The sequence below is a fragment of the Ovis canadensis genome, chromosome 11 (genome assembly GCF_042477335.2).
Source record: "Ovis canadensis isolate MfBH-ARS-UI-01 breed Bighorn chromosome 11, ARS-UI_OviCan_v2, whole genome shotgun sequence".
Lineage (NCBI taxonomy): Eukaryota > Metazoa > Chordata > Mammalia > Artiodactyla > Bovidae > Ovis > Ovis canadensis.
The window spans coordinates 59,511,082-59,530,703 of NC_091255.1; the positions used below are offsets into that span (position 1 = coordinate 59,511,082).

The 19,622-nt window shown below is 62.9% G+C and overlaps 1 protein-coding gene across 3 annotated transcripts in view; it reads right to left on the minus strand.

The window, feature by feature from the left end:
- The window catches only part of BAHCC1 (BAH domain and coiled-coil containing 1), a 56,682-nt gene that overhangs the window by 18,478 nt on the left and 18,582 nt on the right, over positions 1–19,622 (minus strand). For 2 of the 3 annotated variants that reach the window (XM_069543791.1, XM_069543790.1), the window contains exons 2-9: positions 18,202–18,381; positions 7,608–7,730; positions 2,429–4,177; positions 2,024–2,132; positions 1,512–1,720; positions 1,227–1,385; positions 766–980; positions 259–592 (exon numbers count right to left, since the gene is read on the minus strand). In XM_069543791.1, coding sequence (XP_069399892.1) covers positions 259–592; positions 766–980; positions 1,227–1,385; positions 1,512–1,720; positions 2,024–2,132; positions 2,429–4,177; positions 7,608–7,730; positions 18,202–18,381 — 3,078 coding nt within the window. The remainder of the gene's footprint in view (positions 1–258; positions 593–765; positions 981–1,226; positions 1,386–1,511; positions 1,721–2,023; positions 2,133–2,428; positions 4,178–7,607; positions 7,731–18,201; positions 18,382–19,622) is intronic. The other variant, XM_069543789.1, reaches the window with a different exon arrangement.

The following is a 19,622-nucleotide window of genomic DNA, read 5'->3' on the forward strand; positions in this document are numbered from 1 at the left end:
GCCCCATCTGCCAGGGACAGGGACCCTGAGTGCTTTCCCTATGGGTCTCTCAGAAGGACACGGAGAGGGAGGAAGGGAAAGAGCAGGGGGACAGGCCACCTTGTCCCGGGCCCCATCAGGGGGACTGGGAAGGTGAGGTCAGCCCTGCAAGGGCCAAGCCAGGTAGCCTGGTCCCCACTCAGCTCAGCCCACCAGGCAGGTGACAGGCCTGAGTGGGGGGGAGGCAGGCGAAGGCCAGCCTAGTGCGCCCGCTCTCACCTGGTTCCAATGTGTTGAGGTCGGCTCTGGGCCGCTGGCCCTCCCCACTCTTGTCTTCGGCGCTGGGCAGCTTGGAGCCTAGCCCGGGGCTGCCGGTGGGGCAGACGGATAAAGTGCACGGGGCGCCAGGATGCGGTGGTGGTGTAGGGCAGCTGGCAGGGGTGGGCTTCGGGGCGGGAGAGTGGCAGCAGGGTGACAGCTTGGCAGGGCCTGCGGTGGCGGGTGAGGGGGTGCCCTTGGCCGTGGGGGTTAAGGCAACTGGCTTGTGGGTGGACTTCAAGGCCTTGTCCTGGGCGGGCTCCTCCAGCTCCAGGTGGTGGTCCTCAGGCTTCTGCTGTTGGGGTGGGGCAGAGGCTCAGCCCAGTTGGGGTCCCCAATGCTCAGGGCATTGTAGTGCAGGGCAGAGGCGGGGGGAATGGGCAGTGGGGACTCCTGGACTGGACCAGGTTGAAGCACAGAGGGAGTCAGTGGTGCCCTGGGTCCTGGCTGGGCATGGCCGGGGTGTACCTGGAATTGGCTGGCTCGCTGCAGCTCCAGGGCCTGAGTGGCCCGCTGCTGCTGCTGCTGCTGCTGCTGCTGCTGCTGCAGGGCATACAGCTCCTGTTGCCGCAGGAACTGGGACCGCGAGTAGACGGGGAGCTGGCCCGGGTGCTGCATGTGGGAGGTGGGGCCCCGGCCCCCGTACATGGGGGGCCACAGCGAAGCCTGGTCCATGACATCAGCTGCAGGCAGGGCCAGAAGAACGGTCAGCTCTGGTGGAGACAGGATGACCGGGCCACATCCCAGCCACCGAGCGGGCCTCCTCCAGCCCTCACTTCTTGCTTCTCACCTCACACCTGTCTCTCGGACCCTGGCTGGGTGCCTGCCTCGCTGCCCGTTCCCCAGCACCCATGGGAGCTGCTCCCTTCCTCAGACCCGCTTCGGATCCCCCCACAACATGCAAATAGCCTGGCCCGAGAGGCCCTTACCAAGCGCATGGGGGGCCGTGTGGGGTGTGGGCTCAGAGGGCAGGATGACTAGTTGTGTGGGGGCATCCTGGGAGAGGGGGAAGACAGGGGGCATGGAGCCGGGCACGGAGGCAGGGAAGCCGGGGGGCAGATTCTGGTGCAGGGCAGGGTGCCCAAGGCCTGTGGAGACACGGCAATGAGGTCAGACAGAGCACAGGAGGAAACAGGGCCCCAGGCTGGCACTGACCACCATGCCCACCAGGATTCTTGTCCTGCCCTGTCCCCTGCCTGCCCTCAGACACTGACCGTAGGAATGTCCTCCCATCCACAAGGAGGGGCTGCGGGTGCGGGGCAGCCAGGGAGGGTGGGCAGGGTGGGGATGGGGGGCCGGGTCCCCGGCCAGCTGGCCGCTCTGCAGGGAGGATCCCCCGGTGATCATGAGATGGGGGGCCAGGTCCCCAGGACAGCCGCCTGATGGGTGGATCCGGGCGAATTCCACGAGGTCCTTGTTGTCCCTGTCCATCATGGGGGTGGGTGAGGGTTCCGCATGGCCGCCAGCCACCCCCAGCCCAGGTCTTCCACCCCACCCTGTGGGGTCACGCTCAGCACCAGCACTGGTCCCCCAGCTGAGGGGAAGTTAGCAGAACTCCCTCCAAAGTGGGCAGAAACCCCAGCAAAGCCTGGGAGTGGGTGCATATCTGTGCCTGGAGACAAGTCACAAAACCTAACATTGTGGCCACTTAATCCCATGTGGCACCACTGGGCACCCCCAGGGGCGTGGCCCAGTCCCCAGACCAAAGGTGCAGCCTGGTTCTTACTGAAGCAGCAGTTCGCGGCCGGCGAGCCCCAGGCGGTCCTCACACAGGCGGGCCCTCTCCTCCTCGGCCTCCAGGTCTAACGGGTGGGTGGAGCGGGGCCCACCGCCAGCTGCAAGGGTGGGAGATGGCAGAAGGGACAAGGGTTGGGTTGGCTAGGGAGCCACAGCTAAAGCAAGCAGGAACCCCACTTCGAGCCAGGAGACTGATGAACTGAGGGGGTCTCCTGCCCTGTGAACCTCACGGGAAAGGTGCAGGGCAGGTCAGCTCAGCCCTGGGAAAAACTGCAGACGTGGGGAGGTGATGGGCGCGAAAGCCTGGGGTCCAGCCCTGGGAGCCCTAGGTGAGTGGACTAGGGCAGGTCAGTGACACGCCCACCCCGCCTCCCTCTCCGTGGAGGGTCCGTACCTTTGAAGGTGGGGGCTGCCCGGCCCTGCCGCCCTGTGTTGGCACTGTAGGCCGACTCCGACCGGCTCACCGTGTCCTTCTGCCTGGCCAAGGCTACCGCAATGCCCACGGGAGGCTGCCGCACCTCCCCATCACTGTGAGTGGCATCATGCTCCCGGCTTCGGGCACAGTCTGGCCTTTCCACCTCGCCTGGGGCCTGGCCTGCACCCTTGGAGGCTGGGAACTTCCCATCCTGCTGGGCACAGCTGGCCTTCAGGCCTCCGAGGCCCACGAAGGGTGCCTTCTGGCCAACGACCAGCGCTTGGTTGCTGTATTTGAGCAAGTTCTTCATGGCCGAGACCTCGTCGGGAGGGGCAGGCAGGTCCTGTGACAGGAGGGCAGCCTGCTGCAGGGTGCCACCAAAGGGGTCTAGATAGGCGCCCGCCTTGCGCTCCTCGCCAATGGCCATGGTGGCCCCCTGGCCTGACTGGACATTCCATGGGGGCGGGGGTGGCCCGCCATAGCCAAGAGACGCCAGTTCCAGAGACTTGCGCTTGGCCTCGGCCCCGCTGCCCCCTGATTCTACCTCAGGGGCCACCAAGTGCTGCTGATGCCGGATGCGAGCCACCTTCTGGGCCCCGGGGGCACCCACAGGAGTCTCCTTGCTGGCAGCCTTGTCTAAAGTGCAGCAGGCCTGGGTGACTTTCCCGCCCAGTGGGTCCTGGTGATTAGGCCGGGCGCAGTCTTGCGAGGGGGTAGGCAACTCAAAGTAGCCGCTTTTGTCCAGACCCGCTTTGGGGAGCCCGGGGAAGGGGGCTTCGGGGCCGGCACTGTCCAGGTACTCCAGGCCCTTCAGCCGGGGGTTGAGGGCCGCCTCGAAGCTCCCGGACCGCCGCTCACCCTTGCCCTCGGCCTTCAGGTGGGCGTAGGAGACCCCGTAAGGCGCAGCATGGTCAGGCGCGGCAGCTGCCTCCAGGTGCCGATCCTTGCCCTCACCCACCACGGCACAGGCCTCGGCCGCCTGGAAGGGGCGGCTCTTGTCGGCCAGGTGTCCCACGGAAGGCACAAAGGTGGGCCCACTGGCCTTCAGGTCCCGGGGGACTTTGTCCTGTAAGGGGCAGAGCCCATCCGGGCCCCCATGCAGCTGCAGGCAGGGGAAGGGGCCGGCTGCAGCTGTGCTGAGGGGAGGGGGCGGCCCCGCGGGCAGGCCGGATGGCACTGTGTAGGACACGGCATGGTGTAGCATCTGCCTCCGCTCCAGGCACTCGCTGAAGGCTGGCCCAGGCTCCGTGGGGCCCGCCGCCTCCTTGGCGCAGCGTCCAGAGGCCGGCATGCCCACACCCGGCCGCCCCAGCACGGCCCCCGCGCAGCTGGCCAGCGCAGACCGGCCCAGCTCGCCGTCGAGCACCTTGGTGTTGAGAAGGCAGGAGGCCAGGTGCTTGGGGCGGCCTTCGCAGGCTCCCCGGGCCATGCTGCCCTCCTTGCAGTGAGAGTCCCCTGGCATGGGCAGCACCAGCTTATGCCGCCCCCGGGCGACGTCCTCCTCTGCTGCTGGCCGCTCCTTGCCCTCTGCAGCCTTGCCGGCTTTCTCTTTGCCCATGAGGAAGCGGTCGAACTCCTTGGTGCCCTTCTGCAGGTGGCTGGCCTCGCCCCGGTCGCGGCTGCAGGAGCCGATGGGGTGGCCGGGGGCGGCCCGGGCCACACTGGGGAAGTTGTGGTTGGCGGGCAGGAGCGTGGGCTGGGGGGCCAGGTTGCGCAGGTAGAAGTTATCTGCGTGTCGAGAGAGCTGAGGTCAACAAGAAGCTCAAGGCAGGTGCCGGAGGGCTCAGTGCCCCCAAGACACTGCTCCAGGTGCCTCCCCACTATCACCGGCTGACCCTGACCCACTGGTACTTTCCAGGGAAGGTTTATAACTGTAGAAAACGTATTAACATAAATATCACCACTTTAACCATTTTAAAGTGTGCCATTTAGTGGCTACTATGTTCATGGTGTGCAACCTTCATCCCTGTCCATTTCTGGAATTCTTCATGCTCCCAATCTGAAGCTCTCTGTCCCCATTCAATACCGACTCCCCATGCCCCAGAGGTTCTGACTTATGTTCACCCCTAGAAGGGGAACGCTGAAAAGAGCACAGCTACCATGCCCAGCTGGACCCTGAGGATTAGTGGAGGAAGGGCGGGAGCAGGTGGCAGTGTGTCCTCGCTGGACTCACGGGGGTGGAGTCTGGGGCTGCAGTATTTCCCCCAACCCCACATGATGCTGGAGGAGTGCAAACTGATCAGGTCTTTACAAACAGCCATCAGAACTCTAAAGGCTAAGGAGGCTGTGGGCTTATAGCTGTATGCTTAGTCACTCAGTCATGTCCGACTCTGCGACCCCATGGACTGTAGCCCACCAGGGTCCTCTGTCCGTGGGATTTTCCCAGGCAAGAATACTGGAGTGGGTTTCCATTTCTTTCTCCAGGGGCTTATAGTTGGGGGATGGCTAAAAGTGGACAGCATGTGCTATGATGTGGCTACTACACAGCTCAGGACGCCCAGCCACGTGGAGAGTTATCTGAGGCAGGCCCCTGAAAGCAGGATAGCGTACTGTGGACAGCAAAATTGGCGGCCTTTAGTAGCCCCTGTAAGTGCCAAGACACCCCCGCCCAGGAGGAAGTGAGGCTCTGGGCGGACATGCGTCTGAGAATGGGCCAGGAGTGAAGGACCCAGCCCACCTACCTTCTGAATACTCTGAGAGGCCCCCAAGCCTTCTGCACCAGGGGCTAGGGTGATCCTTTAAGGAAGGAAGAAAGGCAAATGGTCCAGACGGCCACCCCTACATTCTGGGCTCTCGATGTCTCTGCAGCTCAGGCCCATCCTGCTTGAGTGGCTGGGGGTGTTCCCCCAGCTCCCTGCATGGGGCCAGCCTGGGCCCCCCCTAACCTGAGGTGCCTTGGTTTCTACCAGGGTCCCTGGCCAGCCCTGCAGACACCCACTGCTCCCTAAGCTGGGGCTCGGTTACTGGGGACCTGGAGGGACCGACCCCCTCTACACCCAGCTGGGGTGGCGGATGGGCAGCCGGGATGGCCTGGAGCCTAGAGAGGGAACAAAAGAAACATTTGGAACTTGTAAAACTGTCCTCAGTCGTGTAAATTCCTTGTCAATTTCCTGCTAATTAAAGCAAGGGGGAAGAGGGTAGCCTGGGCTAAACCTAATTAGCTCAATTTCCAAAACCAAAGTGTTCTTGGGTGGGGCTCTGCCACAACACTGTGAAAGCCAAGGAGGCGGCCAGCGCTCCTGGAAGCCGGCGGCCCACATCCTGGAGGGGGTCCCTAGCTCTGGGTCGGATTTCTGGGGCTGGGACCACCTGCCTGCTCTTGACAAGCGCTGTCAAAACAGCAGCAGCAAACGCGGAGGCTGATGTGGGAGGTGGAGGGACTCAGGCTGCGGCCTGCGCGGGGTTCTCCTCTGGGCAGCAGAGCACCTGGGCTCCAACCCCAAGGAGACTGGCTCCCTGGGCATCCAGTGTCTGTCCAAACCCCTCATGCGGCCGAGGAGTGCTCCTGGCCCATTTGCAGGCAGTGTCTCATCAGCCCCGACCCAAGCTGGCCAGCCCTGGGCTGGGGCAAGTGAGAGTAAGGCCTTCCACAGCCTCAGCCGCCCCGCCTGGACAAAGATGCCAGGTAGGCTCCAGGACACAGACACCCCAATGTCACGGAGTGGGAGGCTGTGAGGAAATGGGAGGACGGTGGCGGGAGGGCAGGAGGACTGGGCACAGGCCCACCGCCAACCTGCCTCATGGGGTCACCACTCTGGGGTCCCCTTCCTTCCCTGAGACCCTTCAGGACTCTCTCCTCCTTAGCTGCTGCTGCTTGAAGCCTGCCAGGTACTTTGTGGGCCCCTCCCCTGCCCCCACTCAGAGCCCCACTCTTAGGGTTCCCTGGGCTCCCTGGAGCTGGATCTGTCCTTATTTACCCTCTTCACCCGGGTGGCGCCTCTCCTTGAGCCAGATCAACCTTTCAACCCACCCTTCTGGCAATGACCACCACGAGTGTGCAGTCACCCCCTGGGAAGGCAGCCCCCACCCCCCAGCCCCTCAGCATGGAAGCTGAACTCACCCCCAGGTGCACTCCTTCCTGCAGCCTGGGCCATAGATGGGGGTCGTCTGGGGCCCCCTGACCCTCGTGCTCCATCCAGGCCCCCCATGGGATCCCATGGTCCAGATCACTTGTCATCTAACAAGGTAACTAACCCCAGCCTCCTGGGCACCACCCCGGAAGATCTTTCTAAAACGCAGATGAAGTATCACCCCACCCAAGAAAAATCCTGGACACCCGGCATCAAGGTCTCAGGCGACCCCCTACACCTGTCTCCTCTCCAGGTGGCTACATCTCCCATGGGCTCCCTGATGGGATCTGCGCCCTGAAGGCTGGGCCTTTACACACACACGTGTGCGTGTGGGCATGTGGTGTGAACACACTCTCCTTACGGAATGCCCTCCTGACTCCACCAGCCCTATGCTCCTATCAGCAAAGCTCCAACCTCAGCGTACCCGCTCCAGCAACATCTCCTGCCAATGGGGCAGGAGTCCCTCCATCTGCTGGGGGCACACCATTGCCCCTGGCCCCTGCTGCTGCCTCCACCCCCTTCCCCCCACCCCGACCCCTCTGACCTCAAGCCCTGGTGTGGGTTGGGGCCTGGGCCTTGTGCTGTCTAGCTCGATGAGGCAAGAGGTACAGGCTTCTAGGGGCTCCCCTACCCTCATCAGATGGTATTCTCCCCTGAGCTGCCCCTGGGACCCCTGAGCTGCTTGGGTGGGTCGGGGTGGGGGTGCCACAGGGTAAGGCCAGGTGCTGAGGGAGCTGGGTGCTTCTCCTTCAGGGCCGCGGTTGTTTGAGATGCTTCCACTTGGGTGATGAGACCTCACGGAGCATGGCTGTGTTTTCAGCATGCTCGCCTGACCCCAGCATGCAACCAGCTGCTTGGCCATGGTCCTGGGCCCCGCATTTTAAATTCTCTGGGGGCCTGAGAAGCAGGCCCATCCTCTTTCAGCCCCTGTCCCTACAGTGTGGCCTGAGACCTGGAGAGAAGGGTTCATCCAGGCCGGCCACCTTCATCTGGGGCCCCAGAAGCCCCTGGCCCTGCCCTCCACCCCTCCAGGATTCACTGTGTCCCAGGCCCCATGCAATCTCTCACAGACCCACGCCAGCACTTGCCTTTTTGGGTTCCATAGAAACGATGTTGCCCATAGAGAACATTGCTGTTTCCATGGTGATCCAAGTGGCTCATGGGTAGGAAGGTGGATGCCAGACTCCCCGAAAATCTGGGGTACCCTGGAGCTAGAGAAGCAAGGAGACTGTGGTAGAGGTGCCTCTGGGCCACAGGCTTGCACCTGCCCTGACCCCAGGGAGGTGAGAAGCCGGCGGGTGGCCCAGGAGCGACGCCCCGCGGAGCCCGGCGTGCAGCCCGCCGGTGGGAAATCAACCCATCAATACATCATATTAACTCTGACTCGACTAATACCATCCCTCCGGTGTGGCACAAATTGAATTGCTGATGGGCTGGGGAGAGAGGGGAGGATGGAGGAGGGAGCCTTTGATTTCTCTCCCAGTAGCACTTAGCAGTGTGAGAGCTTCAAGACAGGCCAACAAAAGGGGCTCTGGAGAGGTGGGAGATGTGGTGGTCACATTCAGTGGACATGGAGGCCCTCACAGCTCAGGCCGAGAGGAGAGAGGCGGGGCCAGACACCACCTTGGCCTGTACCATCGCAGCTGCCAGGTGAGCAAGCCACTCTGGGCTCAGTGACCCGCACCCTGAGGCTGACTTGGTTGGGTGTGGCCAGCTTCTGCCTGGCTGGAGGCCACGGGCACCAGGCTCTACACTGGCCGGGCCTCCTTAGTGCTCTGAGATCTGCAAAATGAGCTGGTCCCCAGCCATGGCAGCATCGCCCCCCAGAAGAGTTTCCCACGTTGGTCCCCAGCCCCAGACCCTGCCTGGAGCCTCCAAGTCAGGTCAAGCAGGCCCCACTCTGTCCCTTTAAGGGGCCTGGACTGTCTTCTTGGACTGGCCCTGCCCAGCAGAGGACCACCAGCTACACCCTGGACTTCGCTCTGGCCACCTGGGACACACATCCTGCCTCCCAGAAGTGATGAAGACAGAAAGAGCGAACATTTGGCCAAGGAGGCCCCTTAGGCACTGGCACCTTGAGAGCAGGCACAGCCGTGGCAGGCGTGTCTGTTGGATGCCCAGAGCCACCAGCCACCTGCAATGCAGCTCCTCACAGCTGGTCCTTCCCCACCAGGCCCAGCGGTGAGGGGGCGGGTGGAGGCCTACAGCTGGGATGGCTGAGCCGGCTGGGCTGGGCTGGACAGGATGCTGTCTTGCTCCAAAATTCCTGCTTTGAGCTAATGCTCTTAACATTTTCCCTATGGAAAATGAGTCCCAGAGGAGCTTCTCCCGGGGACCCCATGGCTGTCCCAAGAGCGAATGGCTGCTGGGAGAGGCTTCCCACCTGACTTCTGAGGCGCCTGGGCTGTGACAAGGGAGTGGGAAGGAATCCCAGGGTCTCCGCCGGGAGCAGTGGCCACAGGGAGGAGGGCCTGGTGCAGGGTCTCTGAGGGGAGGGTGGCGGGTCCCAGGGCGAGTGTTCGAGCCGGGTCATAAGCCATGCCTTGACACAAGGGAGCTGGGAGCCCCATGCCTGGGGAGCAGGGGTGCCAACTTCCGTCTCAATGCATCACGACAAAGTTAAGACAAGTCTGAAGCAGGGAACTAGCTCCGTGTGACCTGCTCGTTTACTGTTTTCTAAATTCCTCTTAGCACAGAAGCCCTTTGCTGTTTCACTGAAACTCCTTGTGGCAACTCATGGCCGCATGCTCCATGGAACCCATGAGACCAACACCTTTCCAGAAGGAGAGGCTCAGAGCTGCAGGACAGGCCTCCAGGCCCCAGGTCCTCAGAGGCCCTGAGGCTGGCCTGCCTGGTGCTGAGGCTGTTGAGATGGAGGGTGGAGGCCGGCTCGATCTCTGTGGGTGCATGTGGGTAAGCCCTGGAGCTTGCTGCATGAGGGGCCCAGGAGCAGCCCCTTGGCAGGCCTGAGGTTGGGGAGGGGGGAGCCATGCCAATGTGGGGTCAGGCTATGGAACCCAGCTAAGAGGTAGGGATGGACGAGGAGCATTGAGAGAATGGGAAACGCACAGGCATCAAATAGTCTCGGAGCCCCCAGGGTCAAGGCCCCCAGTCCAAAGGGTGCACCCTGAACCCTGGTCCTGGTGGCCCCCTCAACATAGCCACCATCCTGCCCCTAATGATGCAGGAGGATGGTCTCTGGATCAGGAGATCTGAGGTCAAGCCGTGGCACCCATTCTCAAGAAGTGCTCCCTGCAGAACGCTCCCGTACCAGTCCCGTTCAGAGGTTCCCCTTGAGCACGTGTGTTCCAAAAGCTCTGAGAAGTCCCTGGGCGTCTCCCCACGGAGGGGCTCACATCCCCGGGCCCGTGGGAGGACACAGAGGAGGTGCCCACTGCCCACCAGACCCATCCCTCTGCAGCGCCCTCCTGCCGAGGGCACAGCTGAGTCCAGGGAGCCTGGCCGCCTCGCCTGGTTTGTGAGTGGAGACACATCTGGAGCAGATGTTTCCGAGATGAAATGCAGCTCCTAGAAGACCTGACAAAAGCTGGGCGAGCCCGACGGGGGTGGGGGCGGGCCAGGGCAGGGGGGCAGAGGCCTGTGTGTGTAGTAAGGGGAGCGGTTAAAGCGCCACAGCTGTCCCCCTTTAATTGGCTGCTGTTAAATGTTTTACGGGGCCTCGTTTTGGTAAACAGAAGTCTGTAAATTCCTCCTTCCCAGACGCCCGTTTCCCAGGCACAGACCCCCCTGTGACCCCTCAGGAGGTCTGGGCCTCCCGCCCACCCGCCCTCGGCCTTCAGCTGGCCGAGTGGTGGGCTCCTTCCTGCCACACCCTTCGGGGGGCAGTGGGAGGGTGATGGCCACGCCCGTCCCTCCACGTCTGACCCTGAGCTGGCGGCCAGGGATCAGGGGACAGGAATCTACGGGGGCTCCTCCCCCCATCTCCAGTCTGCATAAAGTCCCACCCTCTGGGACCCCAGAAGGGGAGTTAGGACTGGGGGAGTAAGGGTGGGGAGATGGAAGAAGAAATGGGAGTGGGCAAGGGCCGGAGCTGAGTGGGGTGGCCAGGGAGGGGGAGTGTGAAGAGCGGGTGGGCATCTGGGTGGGGGGCAGAGAAGGAGGAAGGAGAAAAGTCCTCCCAGTCCAGCCACAGAAAGGACCCTTTCTTCTTCCCAACAAGACCCTACTCTCTGAATTGAAGAGGAAAATAAAAAATGATTTTTATGAATCAGAGCAGCTGTTCTGTGACCAGAAGCCAGGGCTGCTGTAGCTGGCCTGGGAAATGCCTCAGGTCCTCAAAGGGGCTTCTGCAGAGAATGTGGTGGTGGTGGGCTCTGAAGAGGGCTCCGGGAGCCGAGGATGGGTCAGATACCCTGGAACCCAGGGCCAGAGATCCTCGACCCTGCACTCCTTCGGGGTGGCATGGTCCAGAACCCCCTTGTTCCCAGGCTCTCACACTCCCTGAGGTTGGCTACTGTGATTGCCCCAGTCAGAGCCCTGGAAGCCCCTGCTCAGTTCTAGGGAGAAGCCCTGGGCCTCAGCCACCACCCCACTGAGATTCCCCCCAGTCTGGTCCCACGCTCTGAGTTGCCAGGAGACTTAACCCCACCCTGTGACATGAGCATTAACAGGGTCAAAAAGGTGACACCATCAGCACCTAATGGGGTTCAGTGAGGTGGAGGCAATCTTGAGCTGGGCGGGGGCAGCAGACCAGGTCCTTGGTATTCTGGGATACCCAGCCCCTGCCAGCATCCCCCAGGGCCCTTGCTGGCCACATCCGGGAAGGTCAGGGGTGTTTCTGGGGAGTGGGCTAAGGAGGAGAGGAGCCAGCAGGCAGCCCGCCCCTGGTGGGGCAAGGTCTGAAGATGGAAGGGTGAGAGGGAGGGTGGGGACACTTTACAGGGGAAATAAGTGAGGGGTGCCATGGGGTAGGAGGCTCCTCTTGTCACCACACCAGAGAAGGTGCCTGGGAGGACCCCAGGCCTGCTGCAAGCCTCTCAGCTGGAGAGGAAAGAGGGGTGGCCCTGGCCCCCCACGTGCACCCTCCTTGCCTGGTGGGGTCAGTTCCCACCCCACCTGCATGGCACCTCACCTCTCCTGGGTTCTGCTGTAGAACTTTCCCAGCAGCCCAAGGTGCCCCACCTGCCCCAGGCCAGACCCAAAGGCTGGGGAGGCAACAACACCTCCCCGTGGTCCTTGCAGGGCGCACCCTCCTAGGAGAGGACCGGCTCTTGTGTCTCAGAAGGCTGACTGTCTCCTGGCCAGGTCTGGGCATGGGGTGGGGTGTGGCCTGTGACCAGCCAACCAGTGGACCAGAATCCCTTGTGGGGTGAGTCAGGGGACTCCCACCACAGGGTCCCTGAGACCCCCACCCCCAGAGCTCAGTGCAGACCCTGCAGGCTTAGCAAACTGCCAGCGGCCTGACGCACAGGGCTCTAATCACCCCCATGCCATCAGGGTCCTGGCCTGGCTCCCCGCTGGCTCCCCGCACACCCATGAGGGCAAGGCCTTCTGCAATAGACGCCCCCCACCCCCCATGACGCCTTGACAAAAAACATGGCCACCTCCCTGGAGGCTTGAGTTGCTAGAAAGTTCTCCCCACCACTGAGCTGTGGCCAGGGGCTGCCAGCAGGGTCTGACATCAAGTCCCAAGGGGAGCTCCCCACAACGTAACTGGCTGAGTCCCTAATCAGTGGGGCCAAGAATCACGCTTTTATATAGCCGGCCACACTGTGGGGGCGGGGCAGGCTGGCGCTCCAGAAAACTCGAGCTGAACCATCTCAACTGCCTGTCTCGTGGGTCAAGCCACCCTCCAGGGCTCAGAAGAGGGGAAAGCCCCTCTGGGTAGAGCAGCCCCCAGACCACTCCACCACTGACCGGTGTCCTTCCAACCCTGACAGGTCCCATCTTTACTCTACCCATGACAATCCCCGCAGACACCTAGGCAGAGAGCCCTGTTCCTGGAGCCCTGCACACGTCTATCCCTCTGAATTCTGCCATGCCGACAATAACTGGACGCTGGCTCTCTTCCTGTGACATCCTTTTCACTCAGGGTGTCAGTGGATTTCCACTGTGGTACACAAGACTACTAAACAGTAGTGACCACACTGAAAGCTGGGTTAAGAATTCTGAGGCTGTGTCTACACGCAGCTTAGAAAGTGCTGCAATCGACTAATAATGCCTGCCCTGGGCACAGGAAGGTCACTGGCAGCAAACTGGGAGGACACCCGCCACCACCCTTGCTCTAGTATCTGAAGCGGGTAACTTTGCAACAGCCTCCTTCCCACGTCTTCCCTGTTCCTTGCCAGATATTCCAGTTTCCGTCCATAGGCCCCTTCAGGCTCATACTCAAGTGGTCAGAACCCTTGGTAATCCAGGCTGGGCATGACAGTGCAGCTCCCAAGATCCACCACCCTGGACTTCGTTGGGAGGAGCCAAGTGAGACCCCTTAATGGGCTGAAGATGGCTTTGGAAGCTGGGCCTCTCAGGGAGTGCCCAGATCTCTCAGCCTCTTGCAGCTGGGGGCTGGGGCTGGGGCCTAAGGCTGACACAAGATGATTTCTGTGCCACTGTGGCCCGTTAAAGTTGGCCCAGGCACACACACTGACCCCCAGTCGCCCCAGGTTTGGGGCCCAGCTGCCTGGTCTGTTCCCAGGCTGAGTGGAGTGGCTCAGAGCCAGGGGAAGGTGCCAGGCTCCCACGGACACCTCTGGAACAAAAGCAGCAGGCAGCTAGCCCAGGAGCCAGGCAGTCATGGACAGTCCCGGGCTCCTGGCGAGTGCTGTGCAGGGAGGAGCTGGGTTCAGGCCGTACAGAGCTGAGACGCAGGCCTTAGCAGCAGCCCTTCCAGGGGAACAGGACCTGTGGGCCAGGGAGGGCTGGGGACCAGGGCTTGCTGCAGGACTAAAGCTGGGGGAGAGACAGAGTCTCAGAGCTTGGAGCTGGGAACAAACTGGCATGACCCCCCGAAACCCTCACAACACCCCACCCAACACCTCTGTCAGGGAGCTCGGCTGGAGAGAGCCCTACGCTACCCCTGACCACACCTCTTGCACCCTGTCTTCCTGGGTGGATGCTCTAAGATCCCCGTACCCCATGCCGGGGTATCTAAGATACACATAGATCATAGTGCTTGGGGGATCCTGGGGGCTTGGGGCCACAGGAACAGTGCAAGCCAGCCCCACACCCAGATGTGACACTGGGCCTCCATCCCCAGCCCGTCAGACCCAGTGTAGCTCACATACACCCTCGGCTGCAAACAGCAGCCCAGGAAGGTCCCCAGGCCCCCAGCATAGCAGTGGACAGTTGCTACACGGGACATGCAAGGACAGAGGGGTCCCTGGAGGTTGGGACCTGGATGGGGAGATGGGCAGAGGCAAAGCGTGGTGAGGGGCCAAGGTCACAGGGAGCAGGGCGGGGTGGGGGGTGGGGGCTGGCCACGCAAAGCCCCGAGAAAGCTCTGGAGGGGGTCAGAGGTCCAGATGGGACAGGCCTCCCTCTGGCTACGATGATGCTGGCAGGAGAGGGCCTGTCTGGCAGGGCAGCCCTGATCCCCCATGTCTGGATCTGGGGAGTTTGGTCCCTTCCCTACACTGTCCCCAGATCACAGGGTGGTCAGCTGCCCCCAGTGACTCAGCCCTGCCCTCTGGCACTGGCAGGACCAGGTGGGCAGGGTGAGGAATGCTGCCTACATGTAGGGGCATCTTTACTGAGCTGGGCAGGGAGAGGAGGTGATCATCTGTGGTCCCGTGCGGGCAAATTCAGAGGCCATTTTGGCCACCGAGAAAACTGAGGCCAGGAGAAGGGGCTGGAGCGGCCAGCGGCCAGGGGAGAAGGACAAGGTCCAGGGCAGGGATGTGCCTCAGAGAAGGGCAGGCGGAGGGCTCCTCTCGACAGCATCACCACACCAAGACGGTGACACCAGCTGGGACCTTTGTCCCCCACATAGACGTGCTCCCAGAAGCCCTGGTGAACCCTGAAGTCTTAGAGGCGGACAGAAGGACAGCTGAGGGGCTCAGGGAAGCCAGGAGGGGGTTGGGAAACGGTAGGGAGTGCCCAGTGGCGCTCAGGTGCGACCCCTGCACCACTGGAGGCGAGCCCAGCCCCAAAGGAGAAATAGCCTGCAGGGCGGGTGCAACTGACAAAGAGGCCAGCCGGCTAACAGCCAGCGCTGGCTCATGTGCCCGCTGCCTCCGGAGGCTCTCCCTCCAGGTGGCACAAGAGACCACAAGTGGCCTGGGCTGTGGGAACCCAGCAGTCCCATTCGTTCCTCCCCAGCTGAGCCCCCAGGAACAGAATCCCCTTTCATCGCCCTGTGGGTGGTCCCACCAGGCAGCCGGGAGTGGGGGGAGGGAGGCGGGGGGGGGGGGGGGGGAAGGAGGGAGGGAGGGGGCCCGGCCTGCTGACAATAGGGCCAGCTGTGCTGCACCCCACCCCCATGGGGACCCACCCAGGGCAGGCCGGCTACACTGGCTCACCCCTTTGCCTCAGGTCAGTTCCGCCGCCCACCCTGACCCTAGGCCCCGGAAAGGAAAGTCTCATCTCTGGCGGGACCCTTCACTTGGTCGAGCCTGGGGTGGGGGGTCCGGGGGTGGGGTGGGGCGAGAGGCCCTGGACAGACAAGCTCTGCCCCAGGCCAGATGTTCTGGGGCGGCTCCTCCGTTCTGGGGTACTTGCCCTGCACCCCAGCTGCTCCACCAGGGAAGCAGGAAGCCCTGGCCCCGGCTCTGGTGGCTGTCCCCCAGATGGTGGGTTGGGTCCACCCACGGAGAGCTGGGGGCCCTGCCTGAAGTGGAAGGATCCATCCTCTCTCCTGCCCCCCACTGACATCCCTCCCCATCCCTCTCCCACACCCTCCCCACCATCCTGGCCTCCTTGCTCTTAAGCTAAGAACTCCTTTAGGGGCCCAGCCCTGACTATCCCCAGGCTGGAGGGGGCGGGTAGCAAGCCTGCTTTGCCAAGCACCTGTCTCCCCGCCCATCCTGGGGGCGGCAAGAGGATGAGGATGAGGCCAGACCACGGAGCAGCCCGCCCAGGCAGCCCACCCTGCCCGCCAGCCCCCGCTCTCCGGCCATGTCGCGTGCCCCCCGCCCCACCTCGGCCCCCCTTCCCCCTGAACACACACAGCAGAGAAACAGGCCCCTGCACGCGGGCAGCCAGCTGGCACCCAGTCAAACTAGCAGCCAGGCACGCTGCCAGGGCAGCCAGCCAGCCAGCGCTGCCACTCGTCCCGGCCCCGCCCGCCCGCCGGCCTTTACGCTGGGAGCTCACAGTGAGGCAGCCGCACCACGTGGCCTGTCAGAGCGAGGCTGCAAGGAGAGGAGGGCAGGGGAACCCCGTAGAAAGGGGATCCCAGGCCGGGCAGCGCAACTGCAGGCAGAGAAGGGGAGACTAGGGCACAGGCCTGCGAGGTGGTAGGGTCCCCAGGACAGACACACGAGTGACCCTCAGGCGGGACCTGGCAGATTGGGGCCGCTGCTCCCCTGAACTCATCTTTAGTCCCGGGTGGGCCCTGCTCTCTCCTCTACCTGTGTTCCGGAGCCTGTGTTCCACGTGGGTGGCTCAGAGGCCTCCTGGCTTCCCCTTGTCCTGCACCCACCTGCATTTGCCCACGGAGCCCACCGCCTCCACATGCACGCCCTCCCCCACGAGACCGTGGGTGTCCTCAGCCCAAGGAGGCGCCAGGGCCGGTTCGGGGCTGCTCCAATGTCCTTGCCTCGGAGCAGCTGCCTCCCTGGCATGCACAGTGGGTAAGGGGTGGGTTGGGGGGCTGGCACCCTTGCACACACTGGTCCCCTCACACTGGGTGGTGGGAACTGCAACCTGCCAGGTGGCTCTGGGGCTGTGGCGACGGGTGGCGGGGTGACCCGCAGACTGTGAGCAACTCCGCGGAGGCAGCCGTTGGCTGGGGGAAGTGAGTGTCTGGAGGCCGTTGAGGGCGCTATTTGTGGGCTGCCTCCCACCCGCCCACCCCCGCCTCCCCAGCAGCCCCCAGAGGGGCAGGACAGGGAGCCTTTTCCCTGGGCCCCAGGGCAGGTGGCACTGCCCACAAACCGCCCTTTTTGCCCGCAAGGTCCTCAAGGGTGGGCCGGAGGGGCAGGGGGATATGTATCTTCTGACGCAGAGCTCTGCCATCCTGACCCTGACCAGGGATCACCGTGGCAGCCAGCCTGGCCACGCCCACGCCCCCATGGCCAGGTCAGGGCAGAGCAGCGGCCGGGGGAGGCCGTGGGTTTGGTGGAAGCTGTCCTACACGGCTGCTGCGAGTATGCCCTGCCCGCCCCACGGCGCTCGGCCCTCTCCTCCCTCCCACAGACATTTTGGAAGCCAGACGCTCCTGCCAGGTTCAGGAGTTCACCCAGCAAATGCAGAAGGCAGAAGAGCTGGGAGGAGCAGGAGAGCAAGGGGTGCCAGGCATGGCCAGCCCGGGAAGCCCTGATCCGGGGCCTGACACCATTGCACCAGGTGTCCCCTGGGGAGGCTGTGAAGAGGCAGAGGTGGGAAGCAGGCGGAGAGGGGTCTGGGCCAGGTGTCTGCTCTGCCCACCTGGGTCCTCGGCCTGGTTGCCCTTCCACTGGGGAAGGGAGCTGCTCCTTATCGCCTACCCAACATGTGCGCTCTGCACAGCACTTAAAGCCCAGATTATTTTAACAACTGTCCCTCACTCGTCACCTGTCCTGTTTGGAAAACAGCCCCTTTCTTGTTGCACAAAGAGAGGTTTCTCTCGCTCTCCAGCAGCACTGGGCGCTAATCTCCCCGCCTGGAACGCGGGCGGCAGCGGGCGCGGTGTGTGGGTCCGCGTGCTCTGCAAACACAACGCCCGCCGCTCAGCAGTCATTGAGTTACGGCAGTGCTGGTGCCAGGAGCGCAGAGCCCTCTGTGCCCGCTGCCAACTGCAATTACCTCTCCGCGTGCCAGCCGCCGTCGGGCTTAACCCTTCCTATGCTGTGGTGGCCTACTGGATATCAGCAACCTCGGGCTGGGGACACTAGGGCTCAGGGTCACTGCCCACATAATGGTGCCCAGGGGCTGAGCCGACAGTGCAGAGCTAGGTGGGGGTGGTGACCTTCCCTGAGAGTGCCAAGAGGAACCTCAACATCCTAATAGGCCCTGCAAGGGCCCTCCAGCCAGCCACGAGGCCTAAGAGCGACACGTATGAGGTACCTACTGTGTGTACAAGGCTGCAACTGAGGGGGAGGCAGGGGCCAGAGAGGGACTCCGTCCTAGGCCAGGCCCCCAGGGTGGCAGCCTGAGTCTGTTGACAGCTCTCTCCTCCTCTCCACTCCCTCCCAGCTGACACATCTGGAGCCCATGCCTCTCCGAGTCTGGGAGGTGGGCGCAGGGCTGCCCGGCCAGCACAGCTGTGTTCCACATTTCCTCAGCTCCCCTGAGCCTTCCCGGCCCCACCCCTTCTTCCCTCTCTGCCCATCTCTGCTGCACATCTGGCCAGGACCACTGATTGGCAGGGCTGTCCCCTGCCCACACACTCTATTTCCAACCAGTTACCACCTCCCCCATGGGAGTGTCCTTGACAGGGAGGCAGCCCCTTGCCCCGGTGCTTGGCATGGTTTGCCAGCCACAGCAGGGGAGCCCTTTGCTTACCCATAGGCCCTGGGAACCATGATCAAGAACCCAGTGGCTCTAGCAGCAGGGTGTGGCTGGGAGCCTGGGCCCCTGACTTACCTTCATGGGAGTGGGAGAACCAGATCTGGGAGGTGGCAGGGTGTGAGCCCCGGTAGGCCTGCTCCGAGGGGGACGGGGTGGGGCCACTGGGGTGCGCAGAGGCCGCCGAGCCCAGGCTGCTGGTGAGGAAACTGCCCATGAAAGAGGAGGCTGGAGAGTTCCCCATCAGGCGGCTGCTAGCTGTGGACACAGTGGGTGAGAGTGAGTCTGGGCAGGGACAAGCACTAAGGAGCCCTTTCCCAGGGCTGACTCTCAGGCCCCAAGGTTCCCGGGCTTTTGTCTTCAAACAGCCAAGAAGCCAAGGTGGGAGAAGCTGCCCGCTCGGGCCCTGGAGGCCCTGACACCCTCCTGTTCTTGCAAAACCCTGAAGATTGGCACTTCAACTGAGCTGTCCTCCACCCCGCCCACCACCCCCAGCAACCAGGTGCCAGGTACTGTGGGAATAAACATTCAGGGACCCAGGGCTTGAGGGAAACATCGACCCTATGGGCGGGTCTTCACTTCGGAGGCTGACTCCCCCAGGCTTCTTAGCTGCTGGCAGACCTGCCAGAGTGCACCTCTCGAAAAGGTCCAGGGTCAGCAGGTCTCAGCCGTCTCTGTTCTCCCCCCAGGTGGCACTAGGGTTCTGGCCTTCCCCCCAAGCAGGGTCTTCAACCTTCTCCCCAGGTCCAGTTAACCATCTCATCACACTGGATGCCCTCTATCAGGTGATCAAGAGAAGAAACGGAGGCAGAGCAAGAGAGAACCACAGGAGGAGCCCGAGAACGGACACGGCAGGATCTGCTTTAATGTCCCCAGGGTTTTTCAGGGTCAGGCCCTCCTGGTGGCATTGAGACGCAGTCAGCCATTTATGTTTCAGGATACTCGGCATTTCGCCCAGCAGCTAGCCTCCATGGCCTGCCTACCTGCACCCTCTGACACTGTGTCCCCCTCTCTGCCCTGTCCAGTGGCCAAGGCCAGGCTGTTCGAGTCTCTCCAGGTTACCATGGCAACCAGTGGATTGCCTAGGAATGATGTACACCGTGCACTCTGCGCAGTGCAGCCCCCGGTGCCAGGTGGGTGGTCTGGGCTGCACCGCTCAGCCCCTACCCCGGCACGGCCCCCTGGCACCTTGTCACCTCCATTCCATGGGCAGTGAGCCTGGCCTGGGACCATCTCAGGGGATGGGGAACAAGGTTCTGGGGGTTCACCATCCCATTAGGCTGAATGCAGCAGCCTGGCAGGGTTTGCAAGGGTTCTGGGGGCTCCAGGAGGCTGCAGGCCCGGCCCAAGGTGAGTCAGGGCAGCTGTTTCCCTACCCGGGAGGCAAGGGGAATTTGCAAATTTGTGATGTCTCATCCAGCCTGGCTGGGCCCTGGGAGCTTCCCAGACGTGAGGTGACTCAGCAGAGAGGCGGCAAGGCCCTGGAGCAGGGGAGAGGG